This window comes from Drosophila subobscura, chromosome E (assembly GCF_008121235.1).
Source record: "Drosophila subobscura isolate 14011-0131.10 chromosome E, UCBerk_Dsub_1.0, whole genome shotgun sequence".
Taxonomy (NCBI): Eukaryota; Metazoa; Arthropoda; class Insecta; order Diptera; family Drosophilidae; genus Drosophila; species Drosophila subobscura.
The window spans coordinates 9473810-9496682 of record NC_048531.1 but is presented as its reverse complement, the minus strand read 5'-3'; the positions used below and the strand labels follow the sequence as shown (position 1 = coordinate 9496682).

General features: G+C 50.1%; 3 protein-coding genes across 4 annotated transcripts; 1 reads left to right on the top strand and 2 right to left on the bottom strand.

The window, feature by feature from the left end:
• The first annotated feature begins 2849 nt into the window (after nucleotides 1–2849).
• On the top strand, nucleotides 2850–7548 carry LOC117891571 (protein phyllopod). The gene is made up of 2 exons (XM_034797093.1): nucleotides 2850–3307; nucleotides 5835–7548. Exons 1-2 carry the CDS (start codon nucleotides 3116–3118, stop codon nucleotides 7197–7199), a joined length of 1557 nt encoding a protein of 518 aa, XP_034652984.1. The 5' UTR covers nucleotides 2850–3115; the 3' UTR covers nucleotides 7200–7548.
• Nucleotides 7549–10692: 3144 nt separating this feature from the next.
• LOC117891566 lies at nucleotides 10693–14799 on the bottom strand. Of its 2 annotated transcripts, XM_034797089.1 has the most exons (2): nucleotides 11877–14799; nucleotides 10693–11843 (listed from the first exon to the last, which is right to left on the bottom strand). In XM_034797089.1, exons 1-2 carry the CDS (start codon nucleotides 13925–13927, stop codon nucleotides 11282–11284), a joined length of 2613 nt encoding a protein of 870 aa, XP_034652980.1. In that variant the 5' UTR covers nucleotides 13928–14799; the 3' UTR covers nucleotides 10693–11281. The 2 variants fall into 2 exon arrangements, with proteins under 2 accessions (XP_034652980.1, XP_034652979.1); XM_034797088.1 differs by having other exon boundaries at nucleotides 10693–14799.
• Nucleotides 14800–20585: 5786 nt separating this feature from the next.
• On the bottom strand, nucleotides 20586–22766 carry LOC117891569 (stress-activated map kinase-interacting protein 1). Its single transcript, XM_034797092.1, has 2 exons — nucleotides 22390–22766; nucleotides 20586–22319 (listed from the first exon to the last, which is right to left on the bottom strand). Exons 1-2 carry the CDS (start codon nucleotides 22672–22674, stop codon nucleotides 20871–20873), a joined length of 1734 nt encoding a protein of 577 aa, XP_034652983.1. The 5' UTR covers nucleotides 22675–22766; the 3' UTR covers nucleotides 20586–20870.
• Between the last annotated feature and the right edge of the window lie 107 nt (nucleotides 22767–22873).

Here is a 22873-nt window from a genome sequence, read left to right as displayed (position 1 = left end):
AGAGAGCGCGGAACAGGGAGAGGAACCGGGAGAGGTAGACTAGAGCCAGCAACAGCCACCCAAGCACACTCCCATTCCATTGCATATCCATCCATCCTGCCATCCATCCAGCTATCAGAGCTAGCCGGCAAAACTGAACCTTTTCCCCAGAGGGTTGCTGCTGTTGCTGCTGCTGCTGCATTTCCATCCCCTAGAGACTGGTGCCAGCGAGTCTGGGGCGCGCACCAATCGTGTGACGTTCCTGGGTGCCACTGCCGCATGGAACCTCATGCTGGCAGGGCACAGTAGGCGACGCCGCCACCACCACTTCGCGTTCGTGTTCTTGTTCCCGTTCGGCTGTTGCAATTATAAAGTCAAGTCAATTATTTTATAGCCACCGCTGCTGGCCCTACTTCAACTTTCGCACGTGCGTATGGGGGGTCCAAGCGAGTGCAAGGGGCGCGATCTTATTGAGCAAGTCCCAAGGTGCCTCCCGAATTGCAATTTCCACTGCCAGGTTTCTCAGCAGCGGGATAACGGGCAAACACACGTAACTCCTTGGTGTGCCGTGAGAAACATGGCCAGAGAGGAGAGGGAACCGAAACTCCAAGGTGAGAGTCGAAGGAGAACGAACTGCTCTGGCAGCGGGTGACGACATTCCGCATGGATCTTTTGTTGTGATTTCCACTCAACTTTTAAGAGGGCCGCACGCATGGGTTACCAAAGATGATGGAAGTTCGGATAACGGGAAGCAAATGAAGTCAATAACAGAATAAGAAAGAATAAAGAGAATTTCCCATGCAAATTCCAAGTACTAAAGCTGATAATTGGCAGCAAGGAAAGTTTCTGCAGATCGAGTAAGCAAATTTCAACCAAAGCTTTGATCAGTTGTATGTATTACATAAATCAGTTGGACGCACGCAGCCACACACATGTATTAGTGCGCACAGACATGATCAGACATGCAAAGACATGCAAAGACACGAAATCAAACAGTTTCTTGCTTCTCTGCCGCTGCGGCGGTTCTCCGCAGCCACTCGAAGCTTTTGCGCTCTGCGTCTGCCGACTGCGCAGCCCGCGATCGCTTCCTATGCACTTGCGACGCTGCCGACCTCTGATTTAAATAAACGTTTGAATTTTACGTGATTTCGACATGGCCGTACATCAACTCTTCAGCGCCACCTAGCAGAGAGAGTTCCGCCTTGCTATATGGCGCTATGATAATTCAACGATAGATGGCAGCACTCCAGTTCCAGTTGGAGATTTTTAAATTCAAATCGCAAGTATTCGAATAAGGAAAAGGAAAAGAAAGGTAAAAGTTAATTAGTTGTTTCAGTTTTATTTCTCTTTAGTTAGTATTTTTCTTTAAAGTCTTAGGAACCTAATGTTAGAATGAATAAATATAATAATTAATATTGGAACTGCAAATAATCAATTCTAAATCGTTGTTGCAAAAACGGAACAGCATTTATGTATTTATTTATAAGTTAGTTTTTTTTATGTATTGATATTTTTGAATATTTACTGGTTTATATTTACAGTAATCCAAGCCCTGATTTGGTTTTGGGACTCTTTTGGGATTATCATAAACTTTGTTCTTCCGGTTGGGCTCTCTCGATCTCGATCTCGATCCCAGCCACCAGCATCCTGGCCGCTTCCTTGCCAGATTTCTACCCGATATGGAAATTTGCTACGCATATGCCAAGAAAAACGAACGAGGAGGAGGATGCATTCGTTTCGTTCCGCTGCTCTGCTCGTTGCGGCGTTTCCTTCCCGTCCGACCATTCATCAATTCATTCATGAACGCATGGAGTGGAGTGGAGTGGCGAGGAGTGCTTTACTCCTTTGTTTACTACAGGCCCAAGACGCGTAGTACGAGTAAAAGTAGCGGCAGGAGGCGCAGCGTAACCCAGTCCCCAAAAATCCAGGTGGAGGCGCAAAGGCGAAGAAGGTAAAAACGGGAGAGAAAAGCAAAAAGCAAAAGCAAAAGGAAAACATCTGTCGCCGGGCCAGCATGAAGAAGCAATCCGGTTGCAAGCTGCAACGTTTTGGCTCAAAGAGAACATATGATTGAGTTGCCCAAAAACAAAACAACAACAAAAAGGAAAAAGGAAAAAAGGAAAAGATGAGAGACAAAAAACCAAAACGCACCTTTTGTGCGGGCATTTTGAGGCAGAGCAGCAAGCAGCTGCCGCTTGTCGGTGCATGGATGAGCCGCAGTGGGGACAGAGGACTGAGGACAGCCTGTTGATGAGCCCACAATGCACACACACACACATGTTATGCTCAATGCTCCATGCTCCATGCTCCATGCCACACGGTGTTGTCTGCCGCCATAACATAATGATAAGTCCAAGCTGAGGAAGCCGCCACAGGCCGACACATTAAATTTGGAGTATTGTCGCTGGGGCAGCTGTCGCGACTTGCCGGCGTGGAGGAACCCAAGGCGGTGTGCAGGTAATTCGAGTGGCAAAAGTTCAGATAGGTCAAGTCAGTTGTCAAAATATTTGCAGATCGATAAAGATTCAATTGGAAAATTAACTGGCAGTACTTTAGTTTGGGATCTATAAGCCACTTGTGCTGCAAATTAGCAAATCAATCAGCGGAAATTGAAAGAGTTTCCAATATTTGTACATAAATATTTGTTTTATGCATATTAAATATTTATTTATTGACTTATTCGCTCCAGAAACCGCGTTCGAACAGGACTCCCAAGGCACATAAATATCCCGCGGCGAGGCCCCACCTCTCAGTGCAGATACCTTTGAAAAACGAAGCAAAGAAGGAAGGAACGAACACAGCAAGAAGGGAAAAACGAAAGCCGAAAACCGAAGGCGGCAGGCAAACGTGCCACATCGTGCTCGTTCGTGCCACATTCAAAATTTGTGCGTGGAACCCAAAGGACGTTCCTCTCCGTGCTCGCTGGCTCGCTCGCTCGCGTCTCTCGTTCGCTCTCTCTGCGTTTGTTCGCGCCACCCACCCCCAAGGAGCTGAGGTTACACAGTTACACAGTTACAGTTACAGTTACGTTGGAGCAACTGCGGTTACAGCTCGAGTTACCGTTAGTTCTGCAGTGACGTCAAAGGCCGTCGAGTGTGTGTGCCCGGCCAGTGCTCGTGCGAAAAGTGTCGCCCAAATGTCTGCCAACAATCATCACCAAGTGGAGCCCGCCGCCGCGGTGGCCGCTTCCCAGAAATCCGCCTCCTCGGAATACCTGAAGCGCACCTGCCTCATCTGTGGCTGCCACACGAACCAGACCATCAATATCTATGAGCCGCGCTCCGGCCCCAACATTGTGCAGTTGATTCAGGCGAAATTCAAGTTCCAGGTATGGATTTTTCCCTCTCATCCAACACAAAATCGATAACCCCACAGATGAGTCATGAAACAGCATCAGCAGCAGCAGCAGCAACAAAAGCAACACCCAACGAACGAGCGAACGTCCTTCGCCAAAAGTTCTCTGCCTCGTGTGTCCCGTGTGTGTGTGTGTGTTCCTGAGAGTATTTGCATGTGTGCGTGTGTGTGTGTGCGAGTTTTTGGGTTAAAAGGGGATGAACTCCCACAGAGGCTCAACGAGCAGCCAAAGGGGTGGCCGACAGACCGACAGGTAAAGGTAGCCAGCCCACAGCATCCATCAGAGCTCTCTCGGAGCGCATTTCCATATCCTGTCGAGCCGCAGGAGCAGCTGGTGCATTTCCCCTTTGGTAATTGGACACTTTGCATATGCCGCCACTTAGTTCCCCGCCCTCTCCCCACACTCATAATTCCCAACATCTTGTTCTAATGTGCAATGGGAATGGGATGGAAGATGATCCTTGCACCGATCCGTCGGTTTGTTTTCCTCGGAACAGTGAGTTTTGGGTATTGGATTACACGCAGACAGAGAGGCACTCTGCCGTCCTACCTGTTTCCGAACCTGCTGAAGGCTGGCCTGGGAGCAGTGGCAGATGCACGACAGTTCGTGCACTTCCCACTGGGAAAAGGAGGAGCGGAGGAGCAGCAGCAGCAGCAGCAGCAGCAGCAGCAGCAGCGGTGCATTGATTGCTCCAATTTCTGCGGGCAGTGAACGAACCTTCCGCAGTCTGGCGACCCTTTCCTCTTCAACGGCAGCTGTATTTGCGACTCAAACTCAAAACTCACATCAGGGCTCCCTGCTTTATCGCTTCTGCCTCTCTCCCTCTCTCCCTCTCTCTCTCTGCCTTTTTGGGTTATTTTTTCGCATATCCAACTATTGAATTTACCTGAGGCTGTGCCGCAGTCTTGTGTATTTCAATGAAACGAGAATTACCAACTGATTTTGGGCTAGACAGGGAAGTACGCGACACGGTGGTGGTTGGTTGCTGCTTGTTCCTGAACAATGCCAAAACCTGAACGACATTCCGCTTCCCGATAAAAGTTCTTAGCTCTATGCCTGATCCACCCCATAAAACAAATATCTTCCCAGGCACTTTGTGTATGCCGCTTCTCAGCAGAAGCCTTAAAAAGCAGCCTCAACAGAGGGCCCGAAAGAAAACAAAGCCCAAACTATTATTTTGACTACAATTTGAAGGTCTTCCTTCTGCTAGGGTTTCCTTCACACATCACAAAGGGAATAGAAGAGTATTCTTAGAAGTGTTTTGCTCAAAGATTAAAGTGGGAATCGAATCAAAATACATTTTAATAACTCAACCTACAAGTTTACTAAGATAAATCACCCAGCGATGCCCAAGAGCATTCTCGTAACTATCAAATTTCAACTCCCTTTTTCGTTTGTCACCCCTTAGAAATAAAAACCGTTAAACTTACCCCATGACTGTGCCCCTGTGGCTGCGCCCTCGAGGATCGTTGCTTGTGCGAAAGCATATACCACACCACCACCTGCCGCGATCGTAGCGTGGCAACCAGAACAGAACTCCACCCGCACCCTCGCCCAAGCCTGTCGCAGCCGCAGGGGGAAACCCAATTGAGGCATTCTCTCCGGACTAGCGTAAAGCCCTCTCCTCAATGACAAAGCCATAAACTTCAGTGGCAATCAGTTATCTGCTCTCTCTCTCTCTCTCTTGTATCTCTGTCTCTGTGTGTGTGTGGCTGTCGGCTGTCGGCTGCCGGCTGCCTGCCTGCTGTCTGCTTTGCACCTGGCCCGGCAATTTGCATTATTATACCGTTTACACATGGCCCTTGGAGCACACCTTTGCAGAGCTCCGAGCAAAAGGTAAACAGGGATCGATCAGGCCTGATCCTGGCTCCCGCTCCCCTCTACCCTTCCTTGCCTTATCTAATGCGTTGAGGCAGCAGCTGTCGCGCCTGCGCCTGCGCGTGCCTAATGTTTTCATAGTTCTCGTTCACCCAGTTCCCAGTTGCCACTTCCATTCGAATGGCGGGGCGCGTGGCCATTGGAGAAACGAGTTCCTTGCTGCTGCTGCTGCTGCCGGCTAACCGTATATCCCTTTTGGCTTTGACTGGTTTTTGGGCCTTTTGGGCCAGCTGTCGCTGTCGCTGCTGCTGCTGTTGCTGCCGCTGGGCGCAATGGTTTCCCTGGGCAGGTGCATGAAATTATTGATACCCGAGGAATGTTGGCCTCTCGGGTAATTAATACCCAATGCCTGGGCCTGGGCTTGGGCCTGGGCCTGGGCCTGTCGCTGTCTCTGCCCAAAATTGAAATGATATTTTTTGCACCTTTGGCTGCTCGATTCGAGTTCGAGCCTCATTAGTGGTCACTCCCGGAGCGATCACTAAGTGCATAGGCGTAACGTAATTTCCGAAAGGTTTACTCTGTGGTTATGCATGGCTAAAGGTCACAGGACCTGCACCGATCTATTCTACAATCAATTATGTTTCAATGTCTCATCGTACGCATTCTCCTTCTTCCCTTGCAGCCCCTCAATGAGGACAAGTTTCTGTGCTTCAGCTGCAACAATTGGCTCATCAATTGGCACTCGCTGCAGGCGCTGAACAGCAACGACGCCGACAGCCAGAGCCAAAGCCCCTCCGCCCAAATGGGCAACAACAGCAGCGGCAGCCTCCTGCCGCAGGAGCGAGCGCGTCCCATGGGTCGTCCGGTGGCCTATGTGCAGCCACAGGTGCGCGCCATTGCCAGGGTGCAGCCACAGGCCCAGCGACAACTGCAGCCCCAGTTCCAGCCACAACCTTTGGTACGGATCCAGCCGCAGTCGCAGTTCCAGCAACAGCCGCAGATCCGCGTGCAGCCACAGACGGCGTTCCAGCCTCAGCCGCAACAGCAGCGAGTGCGCATCCAGCCCCAAGCCTCATCCTCATCCTCAACCCCATCCCAGCCAAGGATTCGCGTGCAGTCGCGGCTACGCGTGCAGCCTCGTCTCCGCGTCCACAACCCCTCACAGCCCCGCGGCAATGTCAACCTGGCACCAGCGGCCATCACCTACCGCAAGAGGAGCAGCAGCAGCCGGGGCTTTGGGTCCGCCGATGGCATGAGCAAGATCCTCCGCCAGTGCTACCTGGAGAGCGTCAAGTTCTGGTCGCAGCCAAAGAAAATAACGCAGCAGTCGCTGAACGACCATCTGCGGCAGTTCCAGGAGAAGAGCAATCTGCTGGGCAAGGTGCAGGGAGTGGCACCACGAAGGAAACAAGCGGCGGCCAGGGACACACCAGCAGCTGTTGCCCAGTTCCCCAACAAGGAGGAGGCTCCGGCACTGGCTCCTGCCTGCCCTGCAGCGCCTCCCACCCCGCCGACTCACCAAAGATTCGCTCAGCCGAGTGTCGATGGCAAGGTGGTGGCCATGTTCCGACGATTGGGCACCACGCTCAGCCGGGAGAGCTCAGTGGATGGGGCGCAGCCAGCAGAGTCCTCAGCACCCACCACCTCAACCGCAACCGCAACAGCAAAGCCCCGCCCTCCGCAGATCATGAGCCCCAGCAAGCAGCGTCCGCGCTGGACGCGAACCCTGGACGATGATGAGGTCCTGCTGGAATTCGATAGCGTCATTTCCGAGGTGCTGCCAGTGGCGTCATCGCCGACAACATCCTCACCACCGAGCACCGCAGCCAGGCGGTGCCTCAGCTATCCAATTACCAATGAAAGGGAGCAGCAGGGGGAGGAGGAGGAGGAGGAGGAGCAGCAAGGGGAGGGTGTCAACGAGTTGGAGGAAATGGAAGTGCTGCAGGAAGAGGAAGTGCACGACGATGAAGAGGAAGTTTCCCACGGAGCAACCCTGGAGCAGTCGGGCCTGCGGCTGCCCCGCGGCCTCAGCATTAGCCTGATCTAAGGGGGAGCTCCCCCCTCAAATGAATAGTCAAATTGAATGCACAGAGAAAGCATTACATTACCATATTAGGCATTAGCTAACGAATGTCTTTATCTATTAGTACCTTGAATTATTTTAATTGTTAGTCCAAATATCGTATATTAGCGCCTGACAAACAAAAACACAACATAAAAGCATACCTAAGAATGTTAAGTTAATGACGTGGAAAAGCTCTATATTTGAAATATATTAGTGTTAATCAACCCAACCATTCCCCCCCACCACTCCCAACTCCACAGCCACCCCGCCACATGCCAATTTGTAGTTGAATTTGTGTCTTTGCTCCAAAAAAAAAAAACGTATTACAAAACTATGAAAGAAAGAAAGAAAAATAAATATACTTACGTAAATAGCACAACAGCAATAACAAAAAAAACAACAAATATCTGTGTTTGTTCTACCAATTTCCTGTTCTGTTGTATAATTGCTTATTCATATTTAAATTCAGCTTTAAGTGGCAGTGCTGCCAGACTGCTTGAACTAATTGAATTGAGTTGCATAAAGTTAAGAGCTCGTTGCTGTGAAACTGCAGCACTCTGTTAGTGCCACCAACAACAGATGGCGTTTTGGAATTGAATATTTGTTTAATATGCAATTATTAAAGAAAATTGATGTTTTTATTTATTTTTATTTACCATAATTTGTTTCTGCAGACAGATGCCAAGTCCACTTTCAGAATAGCATATCCTTTGATCTATCCCATATCCATAAATAATAATATCCCATAACCATAATATGAACCATAAATATAACGCTTCTTATACCAAATTGAAGGTGTTACCTTAAGCAGCCAACAGGTGGCACCCAACAGCAGCTACTGATCTCGCCCTGCAATCGGAATTGGCATCGACAGATCAGATGCCGAATCTGTTGATTTTTGTGCTAGGTCAGTAATGACCGCAACTGCCGGGTGCTCTGCCAAAACAATTCTAGAGACGCAGTGCATTTTGTTGTTTGGGTATTCCCGAATATCATTTTAATGGCTTGATTCTGAGAATTATAATTTGCTTTCGCCTCATGTACACCGAATTGTACAAATAGAATTGTAAATTCGTTTTTCGGACTCGTATTTATTTTAGTATAGCCAAATGCGTAGTGAAGTGAGAACGAACGAACGTGTTGAGGTCAGACCGAGCAGCATCGTCGCAGCGTTTGTGCAATTGAGACTGAAAAGTGTACGAGAAGATCCCATCCCCAACCCCCAATCATTTTGGCACTTCATCAATACGCACCGAATCGAAATGATGACTGAGTGCCAGAGACTGACTGACGACATGACTGGCAATGTTAATAATGTTGTGCGGAAATTTCTACGCGCACTTCAAGTACACGACGCCTCCCTGCCTGGCTGCCTCCCTGCCTGGCTGCCTCCCTGCCTGCCTGCCTCCCTGCCTGCCTGCCTCCCTGCCTGCCTGCCGCCTGCCTTGTTGTTGAGACTGAAACTAAGGTTAATTTTATTTATAAATAAATATTGTATCAATTTGCCTGCTGAACTTGAAGATGACTTGGCAGAGAGCAGAGCGGAGAGCAGAGCAGAGAGCTGATCGAAGGAGGAGGAGCGCATGCGACTGTGTGACTGCCGGAAGTCAATCGCCAAGTCGAGTATACGCAGTGTGGCCGTGCAATGTGGTTAAATTTCTTAATGCCAGCGCACCGCCAAATGACGGCCAAGGTTGAGGCAGGCAGCGGCAGCGGCAGCGGCCACACTTGCCACACGGCACGTTCTACGCACTGCACTGCCAGCGATGTGCCACAAAGGCTGGCATTGAACGCTTTGAGACATTTTTAGCCACCCCAAGGATGAGATATGTTGCCAAAAGTGTAGACCTGGCTGAGGTCAGTTCTCAGCATCGACACATCTGTAGCGGCGAGCAACTTTCGTTGCATTTGGAGCCAGCAGCAAACATCAGATTATGTCATCCATGTGGCAGGGCAGTCACCAAACTCCCTGCCTGCCTGCCCGCGACTCGTTTGTTATGACTTACAACATTTATATTTAGATCTGGATGAACTCTTGCCACTAAGTTGTTCTGGAAAATAACAACCGGAGACCGGTTTCTCGTTTAACTTTCAGTTTTTCGGTTCCTGTTTCACAATACATTTAATTAGCATCAATTTAAAAAGGGAATTTAGCAGCAGCAGCAGCAGCAGCCTCCTGGTAGGAAGTTTAATCATCAGGCGATCGCATGAACCCGTGCTCTGTGATTACGCTTCCAATTTACGGGCCGGCTGTGGAGATTATGCAAGCGGTTCACGCACAACACGCTTCCCGTTGGCCACGATGGCATCTAATATTGGGGTCTGCTCCTGGCCCACGCGGTGAAAAATTGTGCGACAATTAGTTCAGGCATGCAGGCAACAGGCGGGCAGTCAGCCACTGCCGCTGGCCAGGCTATTCCAAACGGGTTTCTGCTTGGCCCGGAGTGTGGTAGTGGGCGGCACTGGCCGATCCAATGCGTGTGTGCAAAAAAAATATCCCGCACACGAGTGCGCGTATAGCTATTGAAATTGTTTTTAATAAATCGAAAAATGATACAAAAAATGAACTCAAAATTGAACAACAAATACCTTGGAACCGCAAAGCCAACAAAAAATCGCACGCACGGCAACGATTAAGATTCGAATGTGAGTGTGAGTGTGAGTGCGGGTATGGGTACTCGAAATACAGCTCCAGGCAGGCAGGCAGGCAGGCAGGCAGGCAGGCAGGCAGGCAGCAGTCGGAGCAATGCTAACGGCCGCTTTATGAACAATTATGAACCGCGGGCGAGTTCGTATCCAAGTTGGGGGCGCATGCGTCACGCTCGCTCCCTCGCTCCCTCGCTCATGTCACTTTGTGAAGACAAACTTTTCGGTGCAGAAAAAAAAAACAATAAGCAGATCAGAGTTGGCGAATATTATTCAATATAATTCAAATTGTTGCTTTCACAGGCAAGGTAGACTGGTTGGCCTAGTTACCTTCGGTTCTCGAGTGGCGCGAATTTCGGATTCGCTTTCAGTTTGGGGGCTGCTCGGCGCTGCCTTCGATTGCGCAAGATTCGGTACGGTGCAAATGATTTGGCAAAAAGACAGCAAATTGCTGGCTAAGCTCCATTTCAAGTTCATTATTGTAACAATGGACTCAATAATACACACTCGTAGTACCCATTAACCACTGGCTGCCCGAAAGCAAAACGTAAATGTTGTTTGTTCAAATATTATTTTTATTTATGGTTAAGTTAACACACACATAATACGAGTATAATTTATTGCAATTGCAAAATTAAAAGCTAAAAATGAAAAATATTTTTATTCTCTCCTGTAATAATCCGTTTTGCTGCTTCCTCCGTTCACCAAAACATTCCGGAGGACAACCAAGTTTAAGTCTAAATACGAGTAGATATATTTATGTGGATTTATGCTAACTAAAGGGAAAATTATTCAAATTGAAAGTTACAGTGGGGTGTGGTGTGGGCTGGCCTCTTGCTCACTGATTGTTTCATCTATGGACCTGAGACTCTAATCAATGTTAATTTTGCGCACCTTTCGCCAATTGCATCCGTGTTATGTCCACATTTTAAGAACTGTATTTATGGCAGCCACTTGGTATGGTACTTCAATATCCTACTTCTATTTCTACTTCTAATTAAGTTGCTTTTTTTATGAACGATATAAAAAAACACTGGTAAAAGTTGGCATGTCAACCCATGGAGGGGGTACATACATATCTTCCTATATAAGTAGTCAACAGGTTATAAAATAGTTTGCGAAAACATAACGATCGATATGCGATACATCTATCAACTGAATAATGCCCGTTTAGAGCCCTAATCTAACGAATCGTTGCTACGATCTTTAAGTGCTGGCAGTGTTGCGTACAAGAATGATTTATATATGGATTATAGATTTGATCTTGAGCAAGAGTTAACCATTTCCAAGTGTGGGTGTGTGTGGGACATACGTACATATTACAGGGTGGACAGCATCACAGTGAACAGCCATTAATTTCACAAAAGTTCCCACTAAAACTAGTCAACAATCCATCCGCAACTCCCCAGATCTCTGCTCTAGTTAACGGGCGACACATCCTGGCCGAATTTCCTGGCACGCTGACCGAAACCCTTGCTGCCATCGGGTCCTATGGGCGTGCGCACGAGACTCTCTGCGGCACGTTGGGCAAAGGAACCGGACCTGGAGCGTGGGGATCCGTCCAGGAAGCTGCCAGTGCGAGATCGCGGCTGTCCGTCGTAGCCATCGCCGCCGCCGTGCTTGTAGTTGCTCAGGAAGCTGCCGGTGCGGGAGCGTGGCGATCCCTCGAATCCCTCCGATCCGAAGGAGTAGCGACGATCGTAGCCCGAGTCCGTGGATATGCGACGTCCGGCAATGTACTGGGCATTGTCGTAGGCCGCCAGCTTGTTGCTCAGCTGCTGGAAGTTGTTGGAGTAGCGGCGTGGCCACACCTGGTAGCCGCCACCGCCGCCACCCACCATCTGATCCGTGGATATTGGCTCGCGCTCCAGGTTGAAGTCGTTGGAGGGGCGACGATAGAAGCCGCCGTTGCTCTCGCTGGCATTCGAGAAGGTTCGCTCGAACTGCATGGATCCGTTGGAGAAGCGGCGCTCCCCGCTGCCGCTGCCGCTGCCGCTGCCATTGGCGTTGCCGTTGCCCTGGCAGCTGCCGTTCGAGCAGACGGAGGTCTTGCGGTAGGCCGTGTCCGACTGCCCAAAGTCCGAGACGCGCCTCGAGCAGGGACAGCTGTCCGAGCAGTTGGAGTCCCGCCGCTGCGGAGCACCCGTCTCCGAGCAGTTGCTGGTCCTGCGCGACATGGGGGCATTCGCCTCCGCGCTGTAGTTCTGATCCGAGCAGTTGGACAGACGCCGCTGCAGGCTGCTCATGCTGGACACCGGATTACCGGGCGCACTGGGCGGACCGACGACAGCAGAGGGCGAGGGCAAGCCATCGCCCAAGCCGGCCGCCGTGTTGGCTGAGATGGTCGACGTGTTGCTGTACCGTCTGGGTGCATAGGAGAAAAAACCAGCCGGAGCGCCGCCCTCCTGGTTGCCGATGCTGCCCCTGGGCTGGTAGTGCTGGTAGGGATTGCCATTGCCATGTCCACCGTGGAAGTGGGGCACTGACGCCTGGTAGAAGCTCTGCTGGAAGTCCGAGTTGTTGCGCTTCAGCTTGAAGCGCAGATCCGGCATGGTCTCGTGGCCGGAGAAGCTGCCGCCGCGCGATCTCTCGTAGCTGGCGTCGTTGTAGTAGCGATAGTTCTCCACCATGCGGGCGACGGGTGCGGCGACCTGGATGACGGCCGCCTTCTTGCCCGTCTTCTTCTTGGGGGCGACCATCTCGTAGACCTGGAAGGGGCCGCTCAGGTGGCGAGCGTCGCGTGCGGAGGAGGACTCCAGATACTCCACCAGGGCGCACTCCTTCTGCTGCAGCTCCGGGTACTTGTTCATGAACTGGCGCACATCCACGGGTATGGCCATGCCCGGCTTGAGGATGCGGATCAGGGCGATCTCGCCGCACCTGGAGAACAAGTCGGAAACCTTTTCGATGGTCAGCTTGTCCATGGGCAGGTCGCAGGCCACGATGGTGCGCGAGGGCATCGTCTCGTCGAAGCTGGGCAGCGGGTCGATGCGTCGCACCTTCGTGCCCTGGTCGTTCAGCTCGATCTTGCGCGACTTGCGACGCACTGCATCGCCCACGGTCTTCCACTCGCGGGTCAGCTGGCGCACGCGCTTGAAGCTGGACACCAGCTTGAGGCTGACGTAGCCCTCCTTGTTGCGCCTCACGTGCTTCAGCAGGAAGGCGTCCTTGAGGATGCTCTCGTTGGAGAAGTAAAACTCCACGGCGTCGGTGATCTCGGTGGCCAGCTCCTCGCTGGGAATGAGCGAGGGATCCATGTTGTCAATCTCGTTGGGCAACTGGCCGCTCGCCTCCACTGGGTCCACGATGACCCTCTCCTCCGCCTCCTTCTCCTTCTTCAGGGCAAGGAACGAACGATGCTCGCGGCGTGGCTCGGGCACGGGCGAGTTCGCGGGCGCCACAGCTGGCGGCGGCGACGTGTCCATCGTGAAGTTCGGATGGAGGTAAATGTTGTCCATCTGGTGCTTGCGGAACTTCTCCAGATTTGCCTCGCTGAGCACGGCCGGCGGCGTGGTTTGGCGCTCGGAGAGGTCCACCTCGTGCATAATGTGATTGTCCACGGCCAGGGGCTTCAGCTCATCGTCCTCCTCCGATTCCTCGGAGTCGCCAATGGAGGAGCCCATGCCCACATCCACCAGCAGCTGGTCGCCGCTTGCCGGCGACATTGGCGGCGCACTGGGCGAGGTGTCCTCCGATAGGCTTCCGCCGCTGCTGCCCAGCTGCGAGTCCAGCGATTCCATCTGGTGGAGCAGTGCCTGCGCCGAGCGCTTGGCGTGGAAACGCAGCAGCTTCGAGGGCAGCGATGAGGAGAGCGGCACGACCGCCTGCGAGCTGGAGCTGCAGCAAGGTTGCTCATCTTCGTCTTCCATCTGACGCTCCTCGGATGCCGGCGCAACCCGGGGCTTCATCACGGGCACAGCTGTCAGAATGGGTGCAGCTGGCAATGGAATTGGTGCGGCTGGCAGTGGCGTCAGCACGGGACTCACAACGAAAGTGTGACCCTGCTCGCCCGCATGGGGCGCCTTCACCGCGTACACGTGCTCCGTCTCCTGGGGATTGCTCATGCTGCTGCTGCTGCTGCTGCTGTCTGGGTGGATGGATCGGCTGACCTTGGCTGATGCTCTGAGATGTCGTTGGCACTCCAGCAAAAGCTGCTGCAACTGTTAATCTCTCTCTCCCTCTTAATCGGCTGATTCTGCTTCTGCTTTCGCTCTCTTATTCCGTTGGCAAACTCCTGCTGCCGCTCTCTCACTCTCTCTCTTACACTCTTATTCTCTAAGCACAGCTCAAGTCTTTTTCTTTTGCTCGCGCTCTGTCTATCACCGCAGCTGCTTAGCTATCTCTTTCTCTCTTTCACTTTCACTTTCAAGTTCAGTTGTCAAAGCTCTCCTCTCTCCGCTGAGATGCACTTACATTGAAAAGTCAAATTGGAATGGGAATGGTAAGCGTAAGGGGGAGCTTTGTCTGCATTTGTGTAACTTTTGGCTCTTTTAACCGTTCATTGAACGAAAGTCAGCTGTTCAAATGTTGTCGCTGTTGTTGTTGTTGCTGTTTTAGTTGCTGTTTGCGTAATGTTGTCTGCAACGTGCTCGGAATTCGTGTGCTCGGGGTGTTTTATTTCATTTCATTTTATTTCTTTTTCTAGGCCGCGCTTGACACCATTTGGCAATGTTGTTGTTCAATAAAAGTTCAATTTACAATTTCGAATGCGTTTTGGGGAATTTTGTTCCCGTTCCGTTTTATTTAGGGTGTTTTTTGTTGTTGTTGTTTGTTTGTTACAGTTGTTGTTGCTGCCCGTTTTGCTCACTAATTATTTCCGTAAAGGCATTCACCAAAAAAAGTTTATAATTTGTGTGTGGTACAACTTTCTGTTTCGCACGAGAGAGTTTGATTGAGTTCATGCAACGCTGCAACGCGGAGATCGACTGAAATTGCAAATTGATTTGAGGTCGGTTAAATACCCTCTGCTTTCGTCTCGATTTGTGTTCAGGCTCTTTTCGTGTGTCGGGGTTTACAGCGGCAGCGGCAGCGGCAACAACCACATGAGAGGGAGACGGCGCGACGGTGACAGCGACAGCGGCAGCGGCAGCGAGCGTAGCGTTATTGAGAGTCCAAGTACGCACGATAACAACAGCAACAACAACACGTTTGCGCCGAAGCTTTTGATGCCCTAACATATTTGTCGTCAGTTCGTTTCTATGGCAACTGTCAGATTCCGATAGGAACCACAACTACTACAAAGCGGACTCCAATCGAGCTGAAATGTTTCTCGATAAATGCCCCATTTCGACTCGTTAATTAAATCAGCAATTAATAAACATAAAATAGAGATGCTCAACATTGATGTACCCGCTGCAAGCGTATCAAAAGCAAGCAGTGTCAGCGGCTGACTGCATGGGCGAGCGAGAGAGAAGTCAGCAGAGGCGCAGGCGTCGACAGCGGCAACTTATTGGCAACACACACGAAACTTGTTGCGTTGCCAACAACAACAGCAACAACAGCAGCCACGAAAGCAACAACAAACACCGACAAGCAGCAAAAGCAACAACAAGCGGCGCGACAATCGCATTTGCTCAATGCATTTGTCAGCTTTTGTTGTTGTTGTTTGAATTTTTATGAATTTGACTTCTTATAAAGTGTTCTCACACACACACGCAGACTGCGGCACACTCACGTGACACACACAAACACACACTAATGGCAACGCAATTCGAGGCACTTCCGATTTGCATTGATCGTTCGCATTTTGCGAAAAATTGGGAAAGTGATTTTCGTTTTAGCCATTACTGAGTACAGCAGAATCGGACAAACTAGAACGTTTAGATATTAAAATTGGAATTATTAGAATGGAATTTTAACCTGCGACTGTGGGAAATTTGTAAGAGCTGGAAGATTTTTTGTTTATTACAATTTTATTACTTCTTCAAGTAAAAAGAAAACTGCGCATGCCTGAAGTTTTTTATTAATTTTTAATAATTTTCTGTTCAGCAAAGTGTTTCTAAATTGCGAGATTCTGCTGTACATAGATGTAGATGTTGTGCGACTTTGTTGCTGCTGTCGCGACATCGCGGTGACCTCGTTGCAGGCACACTCACAATTGCACAATTACTATGCCACATGCAAGCGTACGGTTGGGTCCGGTGCAGTCCAGCCGTATCTATGGGGGAAGCAGGAAGGAAATGGCACGCTCGAGGGTTAGACACTCGAGGTGGCAGTGTCCAGCGGCGGAGAGGCAATCAATTAATGGCAGGGGCGGTCCCAGTTCCGCCTCGAACCACTCAATCTATTAGGGGTGTCCTCCCCTAATACAAACATAGATTCTCATCTCATTTATTCAACGACTGCGAGTACGTGTGCTCAGTGCTCGACAATTTACATGTCAAGTGCAAGTTCAAGTGCAAGACTGCGTGCTCTCGGCTTTTGCTTTTGCTTTTGCTTTTGCTGTTTCACCCATTATATCATCGCAAATAATCCTTTTAGCAGACCGCAGACACCCCACTTTTATGAAACTTTCTGTGGCACTGTCGTCTTTTGATTGCATCAGCCCTGCCGGGCAGGCAGGCACGAGTATCTGCTGTTTGCCCAGCAACGAAATATGAACTGATAACATTCAACAAGAATGCAGGGAGGCGCAACAGACGTTTTCAATCCAATTATAAGGTGAACCATTCAGAGTGCTGCTGCTGCGGCTGCTGCTGGCCACGAGGCGTACACTTAGCGTAAGGTCAAATGGCCATCGAATGTTCATTAATTTGCCAATTGACGACAAGCATTTCATTTCGCTTGGAGTGGCAGTGGCAGTGGCCACAGTGGTCTCCCCCCCAACAATTTGATTTGCCAACAAGTAAATTATGTTGCCAAAAAACAAAACAAAAAGCAACAACAAAAAGCCAAAACCCAAACTTGCAACCTTGCGGTAAGAGACGCAGGCACACTGGCACACAAAGCTCACAATAATCACTTTGATTTCTTATTGTTTGTTTGCTGCCGCTGCCGCTGCTGCTGGTAGCACAACAGAAATGGCAAATGATTTATTTAGTAAAAAAATGGAAATAAAAATAAAATTATGTTTCTTTCTGCCTCCACGCGCAGAGAGGAGAGGCGTGTCCATCCGAGATAGATTAATCGAGATTTTGATTGTTTGCCTTAATCCAGGAAGTGGAGAAACTCATTGAGGTAGGTCAACGGTGGGTGTAGGTGCCGGTGGTGGTGGCGGCGGCGGGGGTGCAGCCACCAAATTGCCTTTAAAAGCCAATTTTTAAGCCTTTTTGCAGCATTGTTGCTTGTTTGCTTTGTTCACGCATTTATTTGCCTTTATTTAGCGTTTACTTTACTTACTTTTTGCACTTTTTCTCTCGCCTCGAAGCCCGAGACGAAGTTGTTGCTCAGGGCCATCGATCTACAGCTATAGTTACGGTTTCGGTATGGCCGATCTGCTTGTGATCGTCGCACATTAGCAAAAGTTTGTTGTTGGCCACAGTTTGTCCTTCGGTTGACATTTTGCACGCGTTTGCTGTGCCTACGCAAAAGGTTTCCACTGATATTTGAAGTGTTTGGAGATCGTTTGTGGGGGCTGCGAAGAGGCAGCGCTGACTCTTGACTAATTTTAATATATTTTATTTAAATTATTTGCAGCTCTCAACTGCCTGTTTTCATCAGTTGAATTGATTGACGTTGCATGCATCAAGTCGCCAGCTCATTAGATTCCATGACACTCGAACAATTGACAATCAGGCAGCCTCATCTCTCACCGCTCACCCCAGCACAAGTTCAATGTTGAAGCGGCTGTGGATTGTGGCATAAATTACATGCCAAATTGATGAATTATGATCCCCTAGATACTCCCGGCTGAAGCGTCTTGTGCCTGCCAAAAGTGGGTCACGAGAAGGAATTGCATAAGTCAGAACCTTTTTTTTTTGGTTGGGTGTCGTTCGAGCAAACAGGTTCAGGGCAAGGGCGCTGCAACCTTCGGCTGCACGATCCTGCACGTTTTGTCTGCAAGTTGCAATCACCAGCACCACCTGTAGGCATGTACATATATAGGGACTGACCCGGTGGCATCAACTCGAGATTGTGCGTGGTGCGAAACCAGTTTCAGCTGAGAGTAAAGTGAAGTCAAGTGCCTGCAACGAGCCCAGGTTTCGGCACTTCATTAAGGAAGCCTGCACAGACAGTGCAACGGGGGGGAGGGGCAACCTTGGCAGCGGCTGATGATGCGGCTTTCGAGTTTTTGGGGCAGGCAGGAAGACAGGCTGCCGATTCTGAGATGTAACAGGTTGCTCAGGCGTTGTTCAGTTGATGACCTCCACCTTAGTTGGCGTCACATATTTTATATAGTCTTCATTCCATTCAAGCTCACCGCACCGCACGCTTTGAACTAAGCTCCAGCCATCGTTCACCGAAAGCCCAGAGTGCGAAGTGTAATTTTTCCCCTTCTCGAGCGACAGAATTGGGTTACAAATGTCTCAGGCCAGAGCCAAGCTCTGGGCTGCCCAAATTCGACTCCGAGTCTGAAATTGTTGTGCAATTAAAATTGCATTTTGGTTGCCGCAAACGTTTTGTGAATGCCTCCAGTCAGCTGGAGTCTGCAACGGTGCGTGCAACGCATTGGGGCAGGGCAGGGCCAGGCATGGGCAACGCCTGTCTCCGTGTGGGTTGGTCTCTCAGGTATGTGCAAAATGTTATGGCCGTAATGAAATAACCGACATGATCATAATGTACGACGGCACGCGGCTAATGCTAAGCCCCCAAAACATTTATTGCCCCTACAAATCTGTTGGCAAAACCGCCCCAAAGGGAGCTCTGAATAATAATTCCAAGTATTCTATGCATGCGAGTTACCGTTACAGAATGTGCCATAAATCTCCCCCATAGATAGCTCAATTATTGCACAGATTGTGATCCCACGAACATTAAGCCATTAAAATTCTCGCAGCATTTGAAGAATGAAAACGGAAGCAGAGACTTTCCTTCCAGACGTTCGCTGTTCGCATTCGACACTGAAAACAGTTGAGCAAACAACAACAGCGAATAAATCTGATCGTGGCGTTAAGGTTGGTCTAAAACATATTTATAATTGGAAGTACAAACGGGTGGGGGGTTGAAGTACTATCTTGGAGTACGATAATCAAAGCTCAAGCCAGTGCCCTGGCTATGGGTTTTGTGTGTCTGTGCTCGCCGGTTGCGTGACTCAGTGTCTGTTTGTCCAGTGATTTCTTCTAGTTGTTGCATCGTGATTAATCTGCATATACATATGTATGTACACCGAACATATATCAATATGAATATGAATACGGTCAGCGTCGGTCGGCCTTCAGCGTATGGCAAAACAAAACAACGCGACATTAAATTATGCGCCTAGGCCTATTATTTTATGCAATTGATAAATTGACAAACGCGAGCTCCGCTCACTTTTTTCGCGAGTGCGTGCCCCGCCTGAGCCTGGCAACTTTCATATCGATTGAACTTTTCGCCAACGTTTGCTTGTGTTTGTCATTCGGTTTCAATGTCAAGGTTGCTGGCCGCCCCAACTCGAACAGAGTGCACTTATTGACTTTCAATTAGCTGCAGTTGCAGTTGCAGTTGCAGTTGCATCCTTGTAACCACACACACACGCACACACACACACACACGGCAAAACGGAACAAGTCTGGGCTCTGTGTGTGCATGCCATTAGGCAAATGAGCTTGCGATTATGCTGCCTCCATGGGGAGTGAAATGTTCTGCCAGCCCACACGGAGTGGCAAGAAAAAACTGCAGTCTGAAGGCAATTTGTCGCACTCGACCGACGCACTTGCCAATACCAAAAAAAAGTGTTCTCTATGAGCGGGGTGTGGTGTGGAAATGCCACAGATATTTGACAAATTGCACGAGATATTCAAATTTGTCTTTGCAAAGAATGGGCCTGAGTTTGAGCCAAGGCTGCACATAAATCAATTGAAGCCTGGACAAGACACAACACAACACACACATTGTATGTGGCCTGGGAATAGGCGTTGTTTTCCTTCTATTACATATCTAGAATTTAAGATCTTGACCGATTGTTAGTCATTCAGCGAATATTTCATTTAATTTTGCTTTTTTGGGGCGTACGAGCGATGCCGAAACCTTTGCGACTTCCTCTGGGAATAGCAAGTAGCAGCTCCCGTGAATCATTAACCATAAATTGAGTGCCTCGATATGGTCACGCCAGCACGGAGCAGCGATCAGCATCATCATCATCCACATGACCTCAATTGTCGCGCGCCAGTTGCGACTTTTTGGCGTGACTTTGTGCTGGCAACAACCTTGGCCTTACAATGGAAAAACAATTGATAAACAGACGCTAAATGCATATGTATATCTGTAAAACAATCGACTAACGGCACTTGATCAATTTAAACAGCAACAGCGAAACGCTAAACATCTGTTAACAGGCCCAACCCACACAACGTACACCCAGCGAGCGCGCTGACATTGCAAAACTAAAAATAAACTTTAGAAAACGAACAATAATGCAGTAATACAGACAGACAGAGAGACATAGAGACAGACAGACTACCGTTAGGCCCGTCCCCGACTGTGCCGGCTGCCAGATTAATTGCACTTTGATTGCCAGAGCGCAGAGCGAGAGGGAGAAAGAGCTGGCAAATCGGAAGCGAATCGCATGGAAATCGCGCTGCACACGAGGCGGAAGCTGATCGGTCGGAGATCGACTTAACTCCACAGTAGCCACGCGTGGGATGATCTTTGATGCGTGTTTTTTTTATTTTTAGGATTTCCAGGGGAGGCTTTTGTAGTTGGGTGAGTTCAATAAATACTTAAAATCTATTTTAAACATGTGTAACACAATCTTTAGTTAGCAACTACAGTAATACGAACTTATCGGAACAGCAGGCGGCGGCATAGGATTTAGTCAAAGGCTTAGTCAAAGTTGTAGGCGGTGGCCCCCGGCGAGTGCAGAGGCCCGCTTGCTAGGCACACGAGCGGCAGCTTTTCGCACAGGAGTCGCCGCCAGAGGAATAAATACTACAACTTGAGCTGCTTCTTCACCTGCTGCCGCTCCAGCTTGCGCTCGCGCTGCTGCAGGAACTCTCGCCTCAGCTCGCTGGAACGCATCTCCAGGATGCAGTTGAGCTTGCCGTGTATCTGCTCGGCCGTGTGCGTGTCCGTGTCGAAGTCATAGTGCTTAAATCGAATATTGCTGGTCGTGCTAAAGAAGCCGAACGAGTTGCCCGGACTGCTGGGGGAGTGCGCGATGCCGGCACTGCTGCTGCCGGTGCCCGTATTCAGCGTCGTCACGCTGGCATTGATGGGCGCCGAGGTGCAGCCGGAAGGCAGGGAGGAGGACGAGGAATTGGACTTTAGCCAGATGCGAAGCAGAGCCTTCAGCTGACGCCGCTCCACAATCTCGCAGTGGGCCACGGCATCGATGGGCGTGGAGACGGGCTTCTTCTGGGGCCAGAACTTGGCGTTCTTGTACTGATCGATCTCGATCCGCTCCCCGGAGATGCCCAGCGTGACGTCAGACTTGAAGAAACGCTTGTCGATGATGTTCAGGCGGAAGGAGCGATGCATGGGCGCCTCCAGCATATCGTTGTGATTCAGCAGGCGCTTCTCGTACTCCTTGACATTGTCGTGCGGACTCTCATCGCCGCCGCCACCGCCGCCGGTTGCTCCTCCCCCTGGATCGGCTGCTCCTCCGTTTAACGTAATGTTCTTCAGAGCCCTCACCGCTGCCTCGGCCAAGTTGGCCTTTTCATCCTCGGAGGTCATCGATTTGGTGCCCAACTGTCCGGGGTAGTCCACCCTGGTGACAGGCGCCAAGGGACGCCGCTCTGCGAGGGTCAGGTGCGAGAATCCAAACTTGGAGCAGGGCTCGCGATTGTCTAGGGGCGGGAAGTCTTCCATGTCGTCGTTGTCCTCCGTCATGTAGAGGCCATAGTGCTGCAACGACTTCAGAGGCACATCTGGATACTGCTGGGAGGTCTTATAGCAGACGAAGCCAATCACCTCCTGGATCTTGGCCGTGGAGAGCACGCAGACCTTCAGCGGATAGTTGCGGTCTGGCTCTGGCAGCATGTTCAGATAGACATTGATGCGCTTCGTCTGCATGCCCACCTGGGAGGTGCCATCGAAGCGAGCGAACTCGACGAACTTGTTCTGCGTCTGCTTGGGGCTCTTCGCCAGCTGTTCCGTCAGCATGCTCTGCACCCCCTCGTCGGACAGCTCGTCCTCGTTGGATTTCTTCTCCTTTGGGCTGATGTTGGGCTTGATATTTGGTATTTCCTTGCGCTTGAAGAAATCCTTGTCGTCGGGCGGCTGCACTTCCTCGTTGTAGTTGATGCTCTTGATGCGCGCCGCCCGCCGCTTGGCAATGTCCAATTTCTCGAGCTTTTGGGCAGTGTTGGATCGAAAGCGGTGGGCGCCCACCTCAGGGTACATCTGAATGTCGAACGAGTGCGTGGACATGTCCTCCTACAAATGGGAAATCATCAATTAAATTCAGTTATTCGCCCTGCAGCCTGCTGGGATTTTGGGATATTACCTCATCGTCGCTCAGGTCCAGACCGGGGTAACACACAAAGTCCACTTCCTGCATTGGCGCGTCTGGATGGCGTATATTCCTTTCCGTTTGAGTGCTGACCAGCGGTGGCTTCAACGGCCTCCGCCTATGGGATTCCACCCCAGCCGATGAGTTGAATTTTCTCAAATAATGCTTTGGCATGTCATCGCTCAGCATCACCGTCTCGCACATCCCGGTGTCGTCGGTGGAGATGAAGGAGTTGCGTATGTGGGAGAGCAGCCAATGCTGGTTGGAGTAGGTGGCCATGGTTGAAGACGAATGGTTTTATTTGTAAATTACTTGTATTTCTATTTATCTCAGCATCGCGAAAACAATACACTAACGCGTCTACCAAACTGTTAGCCAGTGACTAATCACAAGTATTTTTAAAACACACAGTCACGGCTACCCTACCACAATGTATTTTTGGAAGCGGCAATGACAAAAACCAATTATAATTCAACAA

What these genes read in the sequence shown, in the direction of transcription:
- LOC117891571 (XM_034797093.1), top strand. Translation starts at nt 3,116, where the DNA reads ATGTCTGCCAACAATCATCACCAAGTGGAGCCCGCCGCCGCGGTGGCC. An exon ending in AGGCGAAATTCAAGTTCCAG is followed by an intron (nt 3,308 to 5,834) that starts GTATGGATTTTT and finishes CTTCCCTTGCAG; the next exon opens with CCCCTCAATGAGGACAAGTT.
- LOC117891569 (XM_034797092.1), bottom strand. Translation starts at nt 22,674, where the DNA reads ATGGCCACCTACTCCAACCAGCATTGGCTGCTCTCCCACATACGCAAC. An exon ending in TGGACCTGAGCGACGATGAG is followed by an intron (nt 22,320 to 22,389) that starts GTAATATCCCAA and finishes TCCCATTTGTAG; the next exon opens with GAGGACATGTCCACGCACTC.
- LOC117891566 (XM_034797088.1), bottom strand. Translation starts at nt 13,927, where the DNA reads ATGAGCAATCCCCAGGAGACGGAGCACGTGTACGCGGTGAAGGCGCCC.